The following is an 18,211-nucleotide window of genomic DNA, read 5'->3' as shown; positions in this document are numbered from 1 at the left end:
GATAAGATACGAGTGGCAAAGCACATGTGAAGATTCCTATTAAAAGTTCCTCTCCCTTCCCCACCGATACCTCGTCACATTTCCCTCTTTTTTCTTTTGCATAGGAGAGAATTTGCTGATCTGCTGGAAAAATATGGATCCAACGGCAGCACGGGATCAACACGCAACTCTCCCATCCAGCAAGGTAGGCTGATCCCTGCATAGCCATGCAGAAACTCCTCCCCTGGTTAGACTGTGGTCATGCCGCAGAGCAGCCTCCTGTTAGTGGAGCAGCCTTCAGGCTGGATAGAGGAAGTCGGCTTTAAAAAAAATGACTTTGGACAAGTGCAGTTGTCCTTCACACGGCTACAAACATCTGCTGCGATGGAAGCAGTCAGCGCAGGTCAAACACACATTAAATGGTGGAGTGGTTGGTGTGGAGGTGTGAAGGCAATCAGCTGTGATGGCGTATGTTCATGGCCGCCCTGAGAGGTACCAGCAGCACTGCACACTGCAGGATCTTGGTGTCATGTTACATATGTATTTGGAGAGATTTGATGCCAGTGTGTCTGATTTGAAGCACTATAACGTTGCTCAGTAGTATAATGTCTGTATGCATTAAAACCAATAAATAAAGAGTTACTCAATAAAAACAGTTTCTTATTGTTTTAGATCCAGTTTACAGCTGAAATGCAGCATGTACTGTTCAGCCTACCCTCAGATTTACCTGGACTGTGAGAACAGGAAAGAAGCAGATGTCTACCCAGAGCAGTGGATTAAAGGGAATGGAGCTGGGGGTATTTTTCCTGGCTCTGCAGTTGGTGGGTCAGCATATTGGGTTTTATTTTGAGCTTAGAGTCGCTCAGGCTTAAGAAACGCTGGGCTGGGTGGCGTGGCAGAGCTGATGATTTCATCTGTGGCTGCAGCAAAGAGCTGATGTTCAGTATGTCAGAAATGACATGTGTCCCTTCATCCATGCACAAATAAATCTGCAGCAGTCTTTCAGCAACACCACGTAGGTGGATAGTATGATGTGTTTTTCTCCTCAACCTAAAGGAGGTCGCTACCTGGACAGCACATCATCCGGTTCCTCGTCTCGATCCCAGAGTCCGTTGTTGCTAAGCCCTGCAAGCTCTCAGAACATGTACAACAACGGCGGGCCCATGATGCGCTCGCTCAGGTAAGCGTTCATCTGGCATCGACCACACCTTCCACAACGTCTGCAAATAAGCTCTTTCAGGTCATTGTTTCTTCTCCTGGCAGTCATGAAGCTCAGATCAGCACTGAGTTTAGCGTGCACACCAGAAACTGATGCTTCATTCATGATTCAGCTCTTAATGTTTGGTAGATTTAAGCTGGCAGGACTGATTGGCCTCTCCTCCTAAACCACTGTCTACTATGTTCATTTCTAGCTCATTTGATCTGTGCAGAGCAGGAGGCTGGTATGATCATGTCACATTTTTTTTCTAAATCTTCATTATATAAATTGAGTGTGTCAGAAGGCCTCTTCAAAAATTCCAGTGGGCCCACATCGACAGTGTTAGGGAGTTCCCATCAGCGGGAGGCCCCTGCATGAGCATGAGGGGGAAATCTGATTACCCTGAAGGCACCCCTGGTCTAAAACCACCTTTTTATCCAGGAAACAGGGCGAATATTACAGCATCTGGTGTTTAGTTTTTCTTTTAAGAACAAAAGTATTCAGACACAGAGACATGACTCTCCTAAAACAGGTGGAAAACTGTAAATAAATCAGGTAAAAAGAAGAAAAATTATTTATTTCACCTGCATGACTTTTAAAGAAGTAAAATAGACTAAAAATTGCTGCTTCTTACCAAAAACCCAACCAGGGCCATCTTTCATTCAGTTTCTCATCTCAGAGGAGGCACTGTCACCATTTCACTCGCAGAGGTGAATTTACGATTTACTATTCTAGGGTTACACTGAATTTACTCATAAAGTAGTACAAACCAAAGTCTTCTAGTTCTAGTTTCAAAGAAATGAAGCCACGAAACACCAAGTTACAAGTCCAAGTTACGTCCATGAGTCTTAGTTTACATTCCTCTGCAGATCCGGTGCTAGCAGAGCAAGCCTGTCTGTAGCAGCACAGACTCGCTCTGATTATCCAGGAGGAGCATCCATGACAGAAGATAAGGACTTCTGAGACACCATAAATGTGTGTTTTCTGTGTTAGAAAGAAACATATTCAGGTTAGCGCTCACTGAGTGCTGGAATACTGAGACTGCAGTTCCTTCACAGTCAGAATGAACCAGTCAGCCAGAATAGGACACAGACCATGCTGCTTTGTGGGATCGATATGGAACTTATGAGCTGCTGGACATTTTTCAATATTTAAAAAACTTTGCTGAGTTTGTCTGTTTGTGTCTTCAGCCACCCAGGAGAAGGAGTGATTCAACTCATAACTGTAGCGCGGTCCAGTAGTTTGGGAATCACCATCGGAGGAGGCTCCAACAGGCCCGATGGGCCTGCAGTCTTTATCCAAGAGGTGCTGTCTGGAGGAGACTGTCACAGGGTAAGCAACTCAGCCTGACATGCTGAGGGAGAGCGCTGGTTTAAAGGAAAGATGAATGGATGGGAATGCTTCCGTTAGACCAGGGTCTCAGCAAACAGGTACTTGTAGCAAACGAACTCTCTCCAGCTTGGCAGACTGTTACTAGAGCAACCTGATACATTCTGCTTGCTATGCCAGCTGCATCCCATGAGCCCTGGCTGAATGGCCATGAGACAAACCAGAGAAACATGATGGAGACGTATGCGAATTGTAGAGAGCTGAAGCTCCCTACAAGACAGGGAGAGACAGGGAAAAAGAGAAGGGAAAGCACAAGTACAAATACAGACCTTTGCAGCTTTGGCCTCAGATTAGTGTTACATACTGCTGAGTCATGCTCAGGTCAAAGGCTGCCCATTCTGTTCCTCTGACTGCTTTAAACAGGAAGTCACCTCCACAGTGGTTAGATACATGTATGTAGACACAGAAACAGTTTAATGGCAGGTAGAAGTTCCAGCTCAGCTTATATCCAGAGCAGGTGTCCCCTCTCAGCCCCTCCACCATGTTCCTGTCGTGTTCCTGCAGACACTCAAATCAAATCAGGCTTTATTGTTATTTTGCTGTACACACAGTAGTTCAGACAGGATGACAGGATGCATCTCCAGGATCCACTAAAAATGTAAACCAAACATAAAACAATTAAGTGAAAACATCCACACTGATGCATTAACCACCCCTCTCCTCCTCCACACACACACACACATATTTTGTAGAAGGCAGACTTTACGGGGCTGGTAGAATGAAGCGTCTGCTGCAGCAGCCTCTGCTCAGAGGTCACAAATAAAGGGAGCTGGTTTATAATAAATACTCAGACTAAAAACTAGAAATACTGACATTCAGCATAAAATAGTAAAACCAGATGAAGCTGTGTGAGCGTGTCTGGATCGGTGTGGTCACAGTGGGTGGAATGAAGCTGTCGACCAGTCTGCTCGTTCTGCCTCCTGATGGCAGCAGCTCAGAGTTCATGGAGAGGATGGGAGGAGTCTGACCATGGTCAGGGACCTGCCCCTTGGACAGCCGGGAGGGAAGTCCAATGACCCTCTCAGCTCCCCTGACCAGCCTCTGCAGGGCCTTTCTGTCAGACATACGGCAGTTGGAGGACCATGCTGAGATGCAGTAGAGAGTTCTGAGGATGCTGGTGGGGAGAGAGTCTTGTTCCAGCTTCCTCAGGAAGTCTCTCTGATTGTTGGACTATTGCAGATGTGTTCCTGTTCCAGCTCAGGTCCTGTGAGATTTTGATGCTCTCCTCTGTGCAGCCACTGATGCTGAGGGGAGCAAGCTCCGGTCGTGGCCTCTGCAAGTCGATAATCATCTCCTTGGTTTAGTCTTCTTAGTTGTTTCTCCTTGGGTGGTGAATGCTGAGAAATGTTTGGTTTGGTTTGCTTCCACACTTTACCCATGCGGACTCAACCAGCTGGACGTCACACAGGAACAATGCCCAAAGCGACCAGTGACCAAGAAGAAGAAATCCGAACTGATTGACTGGCCAGGACCCAAAACTGATATCCTTCCCTTTCAGTTGACTCATACTTCCACCAGAATATGTCCAGTATGAGCAGCAGAAGCGGCCAGATATCCACCATGATGGTCTACATTACTTCCCGTCTCTGCTTCACTGGAAGTGAAACCCAACCAGGAGGCCCCTGCTTTTCAGTCCAACCAGAGTTCGCTTCTTTGGACCGAATCAGGAGACCACTGGCCACTGACTTTGAACAATGCACTTTGAAAAACCTCAGACATCCACCTTACTGTTTTAGTTACTTCTTTTACTGCTATTTATTTATAAAGTGTTTTATTGTTTCTTAGTATTTATGCATTTTAGGATGTGTCCGTGTGTTGTATTTTTCTTTAGGCTTGTGTTTTGTATGTTTTGTCTCTTTAAATGTTGACAGTGCACTTGAGCTCTTTGCAACTGTTTTCCAATGCGTTTTTTTTTATATACTGCTAATGGCAAATAAACTGAACTGAACTAAACAATGGTACTAAGAGGCCCCAAGAGGCCCCCTCCATGTTTTCATGATGTTTCCAGCAGATTCTGAGCCGAGCATCTGAATGTGGAGCTGAAATGGAGACTCATCAGACCAGCAACGTTTCTCCATCTTCTATTGTCCAGTGTTGGTGAGTCTGTGTGACCACCTTGCTGTCCTGCTGCAGCCCACCTACACGAAAGGCTTGAAGCAGACCCAGTCCCAGTCAAGACTGTGATTACGTGGATTGATAGGGAGGACTGCAGGGCTGCTCGGAGGCCTCAGGCATGAATATCAGCCACAGACAGTTTTCATGAACACAGACACAGCAGCAGCTACACTGAATACTGCCCTTCCATCTGCATCATTTCCTGGACCATTCATCTTTTCCCCCGTCACATCATCACTGTGTCTACATGACTATAGGCTACCGTGTGATTGGCTGGTTAGATATGAGTGGTAACAGGAAGTAGAAGAGGAGCTGATGAAGAGGACATATCACCTAAACAAAATTGAAGCCTGAAAATAATTTTATTTAAAGTGATTATAAATTTCACTGAAAGATCTGACAGGTTAATCTGTGATGGAAAAGTAAAGGATCAGCAGGATCAGCACTGGGTAAAGGGTTAGGGTTAGTTTACCGGATCTGTGTCTACTGCTGTGAACATTAATGTCGATAGAAGATGTTTTTTGATTTTTGTTTCATTCAAATGAAATTTTTTCTATTCTAGTCATTTAGCAGATGCTTTCCTCCAAAGCGACTTCCATCTGAAGGTGGTTTGGCAGCAGCGGTTTAGGGTCTTGTCCAAGGACCCAATTGGAGGGTGTTCATTCGTCCCCTGTGGGAACCCGGGTCTCCCGCATGGGCGATGGATGACCAGCCAGCCTGGTTCTGAGTTCTCTGACATATATATATTAGGATAACTACGGGTGTTGACACTACTTCATGGAAAAAGGACTGTTGCATTCATGTTTCCCGTTCCACATCCATGGGTTGTTGCTTTATTGTGGACAGCTGTCAGAGAATCAGGGGCGCTTCATAACCAGTGTGGGCCCAGCCCGAATAAGGAACTAGTCAGGAAAACAAGCCCAGAAACCCACGACTGGCCAGGTTTACGAGAGCGTTTACAGAAAAGTCTTAGCAACACTGCTGCAGTCGTCTGTTTTATGCAGCCGCCGTCCTCTTACCGCGCTTTTTTATTTATCTTGCTCTTATTTCTTTGTTTTATATATGAAGTATGTGACTGGATGGTATTTTTAAATCTTGTACTTGTTACAGGGCTGGGAGGACATTCAGGGTGATCCCTGCAATTTCCCCACAGTCTTACAATCCCCTGCAGTCTGTTCTTGTTTTTGAGGAAAAGGAGCGGAACCAACAGACTGAAGAGGTAGTTAAAAGGGATGTAATAAAACAAGAGTAAAACATTTGCATAAAAGACCTGTCAGCATTAAAACTACGAAGCTTCTGAATAAAATACATACGCTGGTGAGCTTCCTCTACACAGCGTCCACATGAAGGTCAGCCTGTCATCAGGTGGAGCCCAAGTATTTATAAACCAGTTCTACTGCTTGGTTCTCAATCCTGACAGGAGGGAACTTTGGAGGATTTTTCCAAAAGTCAATGCACATTTCTTTTGTTTATATTAATATTTAAGAAGGACGACCTGCACCAGTTGGTGAATTCCTTCCCTGCAGGTCCGTTATCAGGGTCATCACTGCTCAGCAACAACACCATAAAGGAATCATCCATGAATTTAACCACGTTCCGACCTCCAGGCTGGCTGTGCCACTCGTTTGTATATAAAAGGAATAATAAAGGTGAAGCATCCCTGGGGGGTCCAGTGGAAGAGGTGAGGGTCTCTGACAGAACAACATTAACTCTCACACGTTGTGGCCCCTCTAGTAAAAAGTCCACTAGCCAGGCTACAAGACCATGATACATGGAGCCCTTAATCTCTCTGCTAAAACGTGCGGGTGAATGCAGCTAATCAAAGAATAAAAGATGAGTGAAGGACCTGCTCCCTCAAGCTGGGTTAAAACTAAATTCAGCAGGGTGCCTGCTGCATCCTCAGCACCTCTGCCGGACCTGTAAGCAAACTGCAGTGGGTCCAGATTATCCTGGATCCGGGTCAGAATTGACTACTTAACTATTTTTTCAAATATTCGGATTTGGTCAGAAATGGTTACACAGATGTTGCACATGGTGGCTTTGAGGTCGTGTAGCTTATTGCATAAATTGTCCTTAAGAAAGCTTTGTGCTTGTTTCCAGCTGTGCTGCTTGAAGATGGTGTCCATGAAGGGGAGGTCAGAGCCTCAGACCCTCTGCAGTTCTGACGACCCACTGGAGCTTCTTCTCATCCCGGGTGGTGTTCCCATACCAAGCTATACCAAGTTATACCTCTGGTGAGGATGCTTTCAGCAAGTCCTCTGTTGGCCGGGATGAGGGGCTGACGTTTAAGCCCAGTTGCCCCTGCAGAGCTCTTTTCACTGTGGCAACAGTGGGTTTTGCCCAGCTGAGGCTCTCTGTGAGGTGAAGGCCGAGAAACTTAGGCTGCCAGTCTGCTCCACCACCGTCCTGTTGATTGTGAGTGGCTGCAGTGGGGGTGTCTTCTCCTATAATCCACAATGAGTTCTTTAGTTTTTCTCTATATTAAGAACAAGGTCATTGTCCTCTCCATAGACAGTGGTTCTGTGAACCAGGTCCCTGTATGCAGACTCGTCCCTTCCGCTGAGGCAGCTCTGCAGAGACCTTCTTTCCCATCCTCACCACCTGCGGTTTGTTCATGAGGAAGTGCAGGGTCCAGTTAAGGGTGGGTGTTGGTACTTCCAGGCCGGACAGTTTAGCAGTCGGCTTCAGTGGCCTGATAGTACTGAAGGCACTGCTGTAATCCAGGAACAGTAGCCGTGCATAGTCTTATTGTCCAGGTGTTGGAGGGTGGAGGGAAGTGCCACTGCGTCATCCTCTGATCTGTAGGAGCGGTAGGTAAACTGACAGGGGCCCACTCTTACATGAACCATAGAGTAGATGTGGGTTAGACGGCCTTCAGGACTCCTGGTGATGCATGGTCTGGTCCCACAGCCATGTGGGTGTTCACCTGTCTCAGAGCTCTGAGGACCCGTCTCTGTTGTGCTAGAATCTGGCAGAGAAGCAGTTATCGCTGTCCAGCAGGACAATATCTTGGACCACGGTCCCTGTAGCAGCTCTCAAGTCTCTGGGTTCCAGTCCTCTTGGCAGCCCTGATGGATTCCTGGAGCTTGTACCGGGCATGTTTATACTCCATGCTTTCTCCTGACTAGAAAGCTGCGCACCACGTCCTGTTTTTGCTGCGTACATCTGCATTAAACCAGGGCTTTTGATGGGGGAAAACAAGAATAGTCTGGGAAGGGATGCAGATGGAAGCGCACCAGTCAATGTAGCTACTGCAGTGTCCGTGTTTCAGGAATGATTTGTTTGTCTTTACTGTTTGTCTTGAAGATATTCATGCCTGTGGCCTCCAAGTAGCCCTGCAGTCCTCCCAGTGTGTTACAAGTCCACATCATCACAGTCCTGACTGGGACTGGGTCTGCTTCAAGCCTTTTGGTGTACGTGGGCTGCAGCATCTGTAGAAGGCATTTCCCAAAATGTGACTTGGAAACAGCGTTACATGTGTTTCTGATGTTGCTGTAGTATTTATCCAGAAAGTTGTTTCGCTGGTGGGGAAGTTGACAAATTTGTGGAATTTGGGGATGTTTTTTCAGAGATCACAATGGTTCAAGTCTCCCAGAATAACAAAAGCAGCATCTGGGTATGAGTTCTTATTTCTGCTGGTCATGTTGTGTGGCTGTCTGAGTGCAGTGTCCTTGTTAGCTGGGGGGTATACTCTGTGCTGAAAATTATGCACTGCAGTTCTCTGGGCAGGTAGAATGGAGATTTTCTTGGTCCACTTTGGGCCCCTTAGTACCAACGTGGCCTGGTTTAACCAGCACAGCCTACCTGAGTATTGTTGCTGACCATGTCCATCCCTTTATGACCACAGTGGAGCCTCTTCTGATGCTACTTCCAGCAGGATAATGCACCATGTCTTCTTCTCCCTTCCCATCTCAATAACACAACACTCTTAAATGGGAAGTAGTAACCTAGTGGGCTTGGGTCTGCAGAACCTGGTTTAAAGTTCCTGGGCTGGAAACAAAGGTGAACCACTGTGGGCCCCTGAGCAAGGTCCGTAACCCCCCAACTGCTCCCCAGGAGCCGAAAAAATGATCACCCACTGCTGGGTTAAAAGCAGGTGACTAATTTCAGTGTGATTCGTATACACTAATAAAGATTTCTTCTAAAATGCATATAACAGATTCTGCTTCATATTATCTTATCAACACATTAAAGTAAAAATGAAACTGAAGACAATGACACTGATCTTATCGGCCAGAAGCTCAGTAACATGCACCCCTATATTTTAGCCATATTACTGCATTTCTTCCTCTTCCCTTGCTTCCCTCTTGTTAATCCCATCTTTCTCGCCTTTCCACCCACTCTCAGTCACATGCAGGCGAGGAAGAAAAGGGAGGAAAATGAGGAGGGGTGGACAGTAGCGTTTGTGTTTACAGTATATGCTTGAGGGAAGTTTTTCCACTAAAAATAATTGCTTCGTATTTCTGAGAAAAAGAAAAAAGTCTTTACATAATTAGAATACAATATATAAGAGTGCTAGAGTATCATAGGGAATATTTGAGGCTAGGAGCACCTCCGGACTGGTAAAACATATCTCATGTGTCCAGTGGAATATTCTCTGGTGTGTTACTTTCAATAAAATACATCAAGAAGGGGTTTAATGAGTAATTTGACATGCTAGTTTGAAATAAAGGCAATATTTTGGTAATAAACATGGTAAAATGTGGCATGTTAGTTTTCTTTCTAGAATAACAAGTGGATCAATGATATGAAAACCATGGTCAGAAGTTACCTTTAAACATTTTAAATGCATATTTCTGAAGCTTGTTTTGTTTGCTATCTGAAGAATATACTGGGAGTCAGAGCGTCCAAACCACAACTGAAAGTCACAATATTCAGTCCACACCTTCCTATTAAAGGGCCACCATAAAATATAGAGTCATCTTAATTACTGCTGTCACCAGATTTAAAAAAAATGAGAGATTAATTAATTATGATCTGTAATTAATTAATCTAATTAATCTCTTTTTAATCTCAGCTAAAAATTGCTGAGTAAAACCTCCCCTTGAGATATTTTCATTAAATTAATTATTTTGGCAGATTGAAAGATTGATATAACAAAAAAGTGGCTTTATAAAGTTATTTATTTTTTTATTAGACTTGAACAGATGCAGTCCTAGAAGTTTACATTTAGCTGTACTTAACACTCGTCCCACGTGCTGCCTGCAACCTTTAGTTTCAGCCATTGCACTGTTTTGTTAATCTCCAAATAACTAGAAAATAAAACATCAGGTCCATATGAAGTGCTGTAGTTAACACATCAAAAAACATGAACACTTTCTGAGCTATACAAGTATTGAACACTGATTTTTTTTTGCTTTCCTTCAGCTTCAGATAAAAATTAAAGACACATTAATCACAGTGCTGTAAGTTAGCACATGAAAAATAACATTGTTCATCATCTCAAATTAAAGTGCTGAAATCCCATCAAGCCATCAATTCTAGTTGCTACAGAAGACAAAGCAGCTATGCTGACCTCTTCCTCTTATTTCTTCTTCAGCCAGTCGCTGAGACAGACCAGCTTGGTCGCATTTTCTGGGAGCAAGGCCACCCTTTTCTTATGCACTATGCGGCCTGCAAGGCTAAACAGTCTCTCACAAGGCCCAGATGTTGTCGGGGAGGCCAGGTTCTGACAGGACCGACAGCTTTTCATCGGCTCCTGAGTGAGCAAACCACCACTGCAGGGGACATCAGTACTGATGCTGGGCTCTGCTCTGCAGCGCTGCAGCTCTCCATCCATCCATCTTCTTCTGAATCAGAGTCAGACCCCAGCAGGAGAACGCTCCTCCTCTTCTTCTGAGCTGGTTCATCATCCTCTGTTGGGGGCTGGAGAGTCGCTGCTCTTCTGGGCTCTGCTGCTTGGAGCATGCTCTCCAGACTGGTCCCCACCTGGATGGATGGATGAATGAATGAAATGATTGAATACTAAGTGCAGCAGGCTGTTTTATTTATTTTTTTTCATTTTTATTTTGTGAAGCATTTTGTGTTGCATTTCTCATGTGAGAAAAGTGCTGTGTAAATAAAGTTTGATTTGATAAATTGGGCTCACTAGTCAAGCTTATCCTTATGGTCTTTACCTGTTCCCTCTTTTCTCTTGGAAGACATTTCAAATCCTTAAAACGTGGATCCAGTGCTGTGGCCACCTGGTTTGCATCAGTTCGCCTTACTTCCATTTCCCTCTGGAAGGCATTCTTGAACTTTACCACATAGGCTGGACCATCATCAGTGATGTCCATGACACAGTCCAGATGGCGAAAAGCAGGCAGCACTACAGAGCAAGACACGTAGGCCTCACAGCCCAGCAGCTCAGTCACATACCTGCATCAGTGGTGAATTCTGCAAAATAAACTTAGCTGGGTATTTAAAGTGTAACTGATTTCCAATTTAATTGTCCTTAAAAGTAACTACCTAATGTTCAGTCATGTTTGTATTACAGATTTGATCGTTGTTTACATAATTAAAATGGACAGGTGTTTATTTGGGCTTACCTGCATGGTTCAAGCAGGACCTCCAGCCTCTGCAGTTTCCCCCACTCAGCTTCGGTTGGCATGACCAACCTGTGATTGTTGTTTAACGTCGCCTTGACAGCCTCTCTGTTGCGTAGCAGACGTAGGACCATTGCCAGTGTCGAATTCCACCTGGTCGGTACATCTTGTATAAGCTGCTCCGTCTTTTTTCCAAGTGCAACTTGTGGCTGGTTAAGTTCTATGGTACTCGCAGGGCTTTGTTCAAAATGGCCAACAACCTTGCAGCACTTTGCTAGAACACTGGCAAACCCACTGCTATCTAGTAGGGCTTGGCGATATGAACCAAATCTTATATCTCGATATTTTTTACCTGAATCACGATATACGATATATATCTCGATATAAATATATATAATTAGTCAAGTAATCAAAGAGACGGCTCTAATTTACAGCCTTCAGTGCTAAAAACACTTTTATTAAGGATCAGTAGCACATGTGCATTAAAACAGCAGAAATTAAAGTACCTTTATATTAAATTAAATGCTAAGATGCTTTTAATTTAAAACAAGCTATCTGGATATAAACGATATTCCCTCCTTCTATATTGCGTCTGATAAAGTCTCGATATATTTGAAAATCTCGATATATTGCCCAGCCCTGCTATCGAGGCAGACCGCGATGGTCCTCTGGAGAAGGTGAGCATTGCAGGAGATGTTTATATGGAAGGTCACTCACAGCAGCCAGCGTGTCTGTACCGATGGTGGATATCTTGTTTTCAATCCCCAGTCATTTGCCACCTTGAGAAACTGTTCGGCGCATTTATCAGCAAAGTGCCTGGTTTCTGTTTTCATGATGGGAAACACAAATGAGTTGAGGTTCTACTCACCAGTCCGGTCACCCCCAAACAGCTGTGGGTGCCAGCTGACGTCCAGTGATCTCCAGTTATAGCAACATAGTTGGGCAAATCCTTCGCTAAAATCTCAAGTTTGCTTTTCTTTTTACCGTCGTACATCTTGATGATTTTGGTCGTCACTGTAGTCCTGCGAGGTGGCTTGTATGATGGTTCATTGGACGCAGCTTGCAACACCTCTGTTAACCGCTCGTCTTCCACTGTGTTTATCGGCCTGCAGTTCATCGCTGTCCACTTGGCAATCACATTCGCCAGCTCGTCGGTCGCAGACTTGCTCATACGCGGGGTGTTCTCCTCGAGTTTAGTTTGGGAAAAGCTTTGTTATGGCTTACTAACTTGCTAACATCTTTGCTGCTAACGCTAGCTGTGGCTGCACTCATGACAGGGTGCTTTGCGTTGATGTGGTAGGCTAAACTTGAGCTGCTTCGGTGGAAAGTAAACTCCTTCTTACAAAGAAGGTATATCACTCTACCTTTATCAATGGTGCCGTCAGAACGTTTTTGAAAAGTAAATTTCCCTTATTATCGGAACAAGAACTCTTACATGCTCCTCCATTTTCACGTCTCCCACTAACGACTCCTGACCTTTGCTCCTGACCTTGCCCTCCCAACTACGACGAGAGCCTATCAACATTTTGCTAAATGAGCCTAAACACAATAACAGCCAATTAATGTCCACTTTAGGGTGTGACTGACCTTTGTTTTTTATCGCCCTTATTATTTAAAAAATAAATAATAAAAACTCACATATAGTAACAGTAAAATTAGAGATAAAAAAATAGATTAACGCAATTAAAAAACATAACGCGGCAGATAGGACTGTAATTGATTAATCGCAATTAACGCAATAATTTGACACCCCTAATCTTAATTCATAATTTTAAAATAACATTATTAGATATACAAATTAAAATTCAGAAGTATGTCAAGAAGAAATTGATAAGGATGATGCAAAAGCATGCTGTGGAAAGCAAACCAAGGCTTCTGCAGAGTTCATGCTGGGTTGTACTACCAGATAGCTGTTAGATGTGCTCGCTCAGTAACACCATATTAACACATCTAAGCCAAGTACTGAGTTTCTGTTGGTGCTATCACAGACAGTACATCAGCATTAATCCATCATATGAAAGCTGCATATTCAGTGATGAGATATTGGTCCTCTAATTGTCTAATTTAAGCGGAATACAATTTTATTCTTTACATCTTTTTAACATTTAAGAAAAGGCAAGTTTATTAGTTTAAAAGGGTGATGCAAAGTGCTTCACAGAGACATAAAAACATCAACACAGCAGAGAATAAGAAGCATCGTTTACAACTTAAAACAAGTTAAAAAACAAACAAAAAAAAAAAAAAAACGTTGATGCACCTGAGATTTCTAACCAAAACAAAATGAATATTTAACTGGAAATCAGAATTGATTGATCTCTATGAATTGATTAGCTTCTAAGGTAAGATCTGTACATCAGTTCTACTACCACATGGTGCATGATGGGGCATTGGTGGGATGTGACAGGATGGCTCGAGGTGTGACATGACATGATGTGGCAAGTTGGGTAGTGGCAGATGGTGCGTGATGGGACATGGTGTGGCGTGGTGTGACAGGATGGTGCGTGATGGGGCATGACATGGCATGGTGTGACAGGATGGTGCGTGATGGGGCATGACGTGGCGTGGTGTGACAGAATGATGTGTATGTGATGGGGCGTGATGGGGCATGGCATAATGTGAAGGGATGTAAGGGATGGGGCGTGATGTGGTGTGATAGGACGTGGCTAAAGTGACTGGATGGGGCGTGATGGGGCATGACATGGCCTGATGTGATTGGATGGGGCGTGATGGGGCATGACGTGGCCTGATGTGACTGGATGGGGCGTGATGGGCATGACGTGGCCTGATGTGACTGGATGGGGCGTGATGTGACAGGATGGGGCATGATGGGGCGTGATGGGGCATGACGTGGCCTGATGTGACGTGATGGGGCATGATGGGGCATGACGTGGCATGATGTGACAGGATTGGGCGTGATGTGACTGGATAAGGCGTGATGGGGCATGATGTGGCATGGTGTGACTGGATGGGGCATGATGGGGCATGACGTGGTGTAATATGACAGGATGGTGCGTGATGGAGCATGATGTGGCATGGTGTGACAGAATGATGCGGATGTGATGGGACGTGGCGTGGTGTGACAGGATGGTGCGTGATGGGGCATGATGTGGCGTGGTGTGACAGGATGGTGCGTGATGGAGCATGATGTGGCTTGGTGTGACAGAATGATGCGGATGTGATGGGGCATGACGTGGCCTGATGTGACTGGATCGGGCGTGATGTGACAGGATGGGGCATGATGGGGCGTGATGGGGCATGACGTGACGTAATGGGGCATGATGGGGCATGACGTGGCATGATGTGACAGGTTTGGGATTGATGTGACTGGATGGGGCGTGATGGGGCATGATGTGGCATGGTGTGACTGGATGGGGCATGATGGGGCATGACGTGGTGTGATATGACAGGATGGCGCGTGATGGAGCATGATGTGGCTTGGTGTGACAGAATGATGGGGATGTGATGGGACGTGGCATGATATGACAGGATGGGGCGTGATGGGGCGTGACGGGGCGTGGTGTGACAGAATGATGCGTGATAGGGCATGACATGGCGTGGTGTGACAGAATGATGCGGATGTGATGGGACGTGGCGTGGTGTGACAGGATGGTGCGTGATGGGGCATAATGTGGCGTGGTGTGACAGGATGGTGCGTGATGGAGCATGATGTGGCTTGGTGTGACAGAATGATGCGGATGTGATGGGACGTGGCATGATATGACAGGATGGGGTGTGATGGGGCGTGACGGGGCGTGGTGTGACAGAATGATGCGTGATAGGGCATGACATGGCGTGGTGTGACAGAATGATGCGGATTTGATGGGACGTGGCGTGATGTGACAGGATGAGGCGTGATGGGGCATGGCATAATGTGAAGGGATGTACGAGATGGGGAGTGATGTGGTGTGATAGGACGTGGCTAAAGTGACAGGATGGGGCATGATGGGGTATGACGTGGCCTGATGTGACTGGATGGGGCGTGATGGGGCATGACGTGGCCTGATGTGACTGGATGGGGCGTGATGGGGCATGACATGGCCTGGTGTGACAGGATGGGGCATGACGTGGCATGATGTGACGGGATGGGGCATGATGGGGCATGACATGGCCTGATGTGACAGTATGGGGCATGATGTGGCGTGATGTGACCTAATGGGGCGTGATGGGGCATGACGTGGCGTCATGTGACAGGATTGGGCATGAAGTGACAGGTTTGGGCGTGATGTGATAGAGGTCTCTTAGCAACATAGTAGTGATGGTGATGTTTTTATGATGAAATGTGATAAATAATGCTGTTATCATGGATCATTGTGGATTTACCAGATAGAGTCTCTGAATAAAACTACATTTAGTGGCTGGATTGTAAACCTCCTGGACGGGATAGAAATGCTGTAAAAGTCCATAGATCATCTAAAGGGAAACTGTCCATCACAGTTTACCCCACAGAGCTACACACCACCGCTCCTGAGACTTTGATGATGATGATGATGATAATGATGAAGTAGGGTTTTGGCCAGTTTTAGGGATTAAATCCATCTTTTTTTATTATCATTAAACAACCTCCTCCTGACAAATAAAACTGATTATCTGGGACTGAAGCTTGGGGTTAACACAAAGAGAAGCCTGATTCTGTTGAACAACCCTTCAGGTAATTCCAACCAATCCCAAGCAGTAAACACACCAGGAAGAAAAATATCACAACTTTGACAAGAAAAAAATTATTCTAAGCTTCTTCACTAATTCTCTACACCACATCTAACATACTACTACTAACATGTACTTGATTTCTTTTCACTGACCCGACAGTCTCAAATTCCCCAAACTGCAACGGTTCAGGCCCGGGCCATGCAGAACTGCACGCATAGACTCATTCATTCAGTCCCTTAAACCCATGCAAGACTGTTTACTAACACTGCAGCAGCTACTGAAAACCTTGCTCTCTTTCTTTGTCTCTTGCTCATGGAAGCAGGTTGTCCTTTTCCTTCTAAATCCCAACCTTTAATCCCCCGCGCCAAACAAAAAGCAAGTGGTGTATTGTACATGGTGTAATCAGCAGGGGGATTATGCAGCCATACATTTATGAGAGCAGTGGTGCTGACAAACTCCATGCAAAACAAGACAAATTCTTTAGCATGTAGATTAAAGAGCAAAGTAATCATGGGTTGACTTCTGTCTCCATACAGCTCTGGCTCCTCCTCAATATACAAAATGATCATTTATTATAGACTTTCTGTATGTTTACTCCATCAAACCTCAAATCTAAGAACCAACCATCAATCCAGTTTAGTTTGAATTCAGGCCCATTTATACTGGACGCAAAAGACGGACACACAAAAGACGGACACACAAAAGACGGACACACAAAAGATGGACACACAGGCAGACACGCAGACGGATATGTAATGGATGATTTAGTCTCCAGGGGCCTTGTTTATCTAACTGTATTTAGCAAAGCAAACTACAGGCGGCGTCTGTGGTGCAAAAAGCAAATGCTGCTCACTCTGGGGCGGCATGGCGCAGCAAGGTAGAGCGGTCGTTTCCTAACCCAAGGGTTGCCGGTTCGTTGTCCTTGGGCAAGACAGTGAACCCCTAATTGCTCCTGATGGGTCATGGTTGAGCGCCTTGCATGGCAGCTTCTGCCATCAGTGTGTGAATGTGTGTATGAATGGGTGAATGTAAAGCGCTGGGGGAATCGTTCCAGGTACAGTAAAAGCGCTATATAAATACTGACCATTTACCATTTACTTCTACTTTCAGATTTATACAAGCGTGCGCACACACATCCTACACCTGTTTCCCTTTATAAATCAGAATCAACTCTAAAGTGGGCGCAGGTGAGGAACACCTTGTCCCGCCCACATGGTGGCTATAAAGGTGGACACCTGTAATACATATTCATCACATCATTTCCTTGGAAGGGAAAAGGAGTTAAAAAGTGGATTTTTTCAGGGTGTGAGACAGAGATCCTGATGGACCACGTTGGAAAAGGTAAAAATGTGTAACTGGTGGACATGGCGTGGACGTTACTGGTGTCAGAAAGACAGAATAGTGGCAGCAGGTGGAGATGCTGTCATCACAGTATCAGTGTCGGTAGAGCATCCGTCTCCCATGTGGGAGATTGAAGTTTGATTCCCAGACAGGTGAAAAGCGTCTGCTAAATGTCATGATGATACTGATGATTTGTTTTAATTTATAAAATAAATATGTACAGATACATTTAAGGTTGGTAGCAGTTTATTTAGTGTTAAATAATATTTCTTTCTAGTTCCTGGGTGTTCCAGCTGGGTGGTATATATAAATCCTAAAAGTTGGCTATATTTGGCGTACATCGGTTTTTGTACCTATGCCAGCTTCATAAATAAGGTCCCAGGTGTTTACCAATGCTGACCCTCTTCTCTTTGCTACCAAACAGAATCATCTCAGCTTTTGTTTCATTTAATTGAGGAAAATTCTCCGTCATCCAGGTGTTTATTTGCTCCAGACTCTGACACAGTAAGTTTGTTGGGCAGCAGTCGTTTGTCAGAGACACATAAAGTTGTGTATCATCTACATGAATACATCTGCAAATTTATCAAGAGTTCAAGAGGGTCTGGACTGATCAGGTGATTAAAGGTAGGAATAGAAGACATGGGTGGCTCCATGTTAAAGTTTAGAGCCTGACACATGGAAGGAATCCAGGACATCGGAGGACACTTCCTGCTTTGCTGCCGTGCGGACGCTTCCTGCTTTGCTCTCCTTTCTGCTTGCATTTTCTTCTTTTTTTCTTCTTTTTTCTTATCTTTACCAGCAAGAAATTTAGGAGCAAGGACTCCTGGTCACCTATAAATCACTGGAACGAATATATTTTTTGATAAATTTAGTTGATTGCCATCGGAGAACTAGTGATCTCCTAACCCTGCAGTATCAGTGAGCTGCACTGAGTGTGAGCAACTTTCTTTGATGATAACACAGCTGGAGAAGAGGATTGAGACACTGCAAGACATTTGTGTGAATGAAGAATTTATTG

The 18,211-nt window shown here is 44.9% G+C and overlaps 1 protein-coding gene across 3 annotated transcripts in view; it reads left to right on the top strand.

Annotated features, from left to right (window-relative positions):
* Nucleotides 1–18,211, top strand: part of si:dkeyp-72e1.9 (syntaxin-binding protein 4) — a 151,425-nt gene that overhangs the window by 78,468 nt on the left and 54,746 nt on the right. For all 3 annotated transcript variants that reach the window (XM_042001208.1, XM_042001226.1, XM_042001215.1), the window contains exons 6-8: nt 105–184; nt 1,036–1,159; nt 2,368–2,509. In XM_042001208.1, coding sequence (XP_041857142.1) covers nt 105–184; nt 1,036–1,159; nt 2,368–2,509 — 346 coding nt within the window. The remainder of the gene's footprint in view (nt 1–104; nt 185–1,035; nt 1,160–2,367; nt 2,510–18,211) is intronic.

This window comes from Melanotaenia boesemani, chromosome 2, assembly GCF_017639745.1.
Source record: "Melanotaenia boesemani isolate fMelBoe1 chromosome 2, fMelBoe1.pri, whole genome shotgun sequence".
In the NCBI taxonomy this organism is placed as follows: Eukaryota; Metazoa; Chordata; class Actinopteri; order Atheriniformes; family Melanotaeniidae; genus Melanotaenia; species Melanotaenia boesemani.
Note: the sequence above shows the minus strand (reverse complement) of the source record. Positions and strands in the feature narration are given on the sequence as shown.